The sequence below is a fragment of the Mirounga leonina genome, unplaced genomic scaffold, assembly GCF_011800145.1.
Source record: "Mirounga leonina isolate KUSES-001 unplaced genomic scaffold, KU_Mleo_1.0 Mir_151, whole genome shotgun sequence".
Lineage (NCBI taxonomy): Eukaryota > Metazoa > Chordata > Mammalia > Carnivora > Phocidae > Mirounga > Mirounga leonina.
This window is the reverse complement of record NW_023270377.1, coordinates 65312349-65313820: the sequence shown is the minus strand read 5'-3', so window position 1 is coordinate 65313820 and position 1472 is coordinate 65312349. Positions and strand designations below refer to the sequence as shown.

Sequence of the window (1472 nt, the reverse complement as noted above, 5' to 3'; positions counted from 1 at the left end):
TTCTTTCTTTCTTTCTTTCTTTCTTTCTTTCTTTCTTTCTTTCTTTCTTTCTTTCTCTCTTTCTCTCTCTCTTTCTCTCTTTCTTTCTTTCTTTCTTTCTTTCTTTCTTTCTTTTTCTTTTTCTTTCTTTCTTTCTTTTTCTTCTTCTTTCTTTCTTTCTTTCTTTCAAGATTTTATTTATTCATCTGAGAGCGAGAGAGAGAGAGAGCACAAGCAGGGGGAGGGGAAGAGGGAGAAGCAGACTCCCAGCTGAGCAGGGAACCCGATTGAGCGGGACTCAATCCCAGGACCTGGAGATCATGACCTGAGCCACCCAGGTGCCCCATACTTTTTCTTTAGATCTTCTACTTTGTTGTTGGAAGCTTTCATGGCATCTTCCCTGGAAGTTCCTTTCAGCTGATTCCAGGCATCCCACTTGGCCTTGCCTTTGAAATCCAGCAGCCTAGGCTGCTCTGTGTTTGTGTCACCCACAGTTCCTTGTTCATAGCGGCTGTAGGTAAACAGCATCTCATCATCTGCTGGCTCGGTCTTGAGGTGCTTAGCATCCTCAGCAGTTTTGTCAAACTCAGCCTGAGACATGTCGGCAGGGTGGCAAGGATTCCAGGGAACCCTGCATTTTTATTATTTATATTTGTCTGATAAAACTTTGTCCATCTCTTTATTTTTAACATTCCTTAAACCCCTTAAGGATGTTGATAGTATGTAGCATAGAGTTGGGTTTTACTTTGTGAATCAATCTGAAAATCTGTTTAATAAGTAAATTAACCTCATTGACATACATTGATATGACTAATATGTTTGGTCACATCAGTAATGAACTCTTATTATTTTTTTATATTTACTGTACATACTGTGATAGTTACTATGATTCACCATGTGGTCTGTTTCCTTGCTTTTTTGTTTTTTAAGGGGTCTGGAGTGGACAGAGTATTTAATTTGGTTTAGGAAAATTTGTATTTTTTCTAATGATTACCTTTATTACCTTAGTCCCTTTATTCCTTATTTAGGCTTCTACTATTTGATTTGTCAGCTTAAGATGATCTCAGTATACAGTATTCAGAAAATGTGTTTCATTTTTTTCCTTCCTTTTCCTGTTTTTCCTCCCATTTACTTAGCTATATTTTTAAATTCTGTCAGAATATTTAACAGGTACATACTATTCTTTCATCTCTTTGCCCCATCTTTATTATAGTCTTAAGTCTGTAATTAAATATGTATATTAAATATCTTCAGTGCTCACCAAGTTCCTCTTGTTGAAGTTTTTCAATTCCTATCAAGCTGGCTGAAGGTCTTCCTCTAGTAGATTCCTCAGGAAGCCTCATGAGGACTGTATTCTCTGGATTGTTACATGTTTGAAGTTGTTTTCTATCCCCTTGGTTCCCCATGCAAAGGTGAGATATTGGAGAGGCTCACTGAGATTTCTAGTTTGAGAATGGCTTATTCTGTTGGACAGAGAAGTACAATTTCCTCTT

The 1472-nt window shown here is 37.4% G+C and overlaps 1 protein-coding gene across 1 annotated transcript in view; it reads right to left on the bottom strand.

Moving 5' to 3' along the window:
- Nucleotides 1–579, bottom strand: part of LOC118011657 (acyl-CoA-binding protein-like) — a 14090-nt gene extending 13511 nt beyond the window's left edge. Inside the window, exon 1 of the mRNA XM_035006534.1 lies at nucleotides 322–579. Coding sequence (XP_034862425.1) covers nucleotides 322–579 — 258 coding nt within the window. The remainder of the gene's footprint in view (nucleotides 1–321) is intronic.
- Between the last annotated feature and the right edge of the window lie 893 nt (nucleotides 580–1472).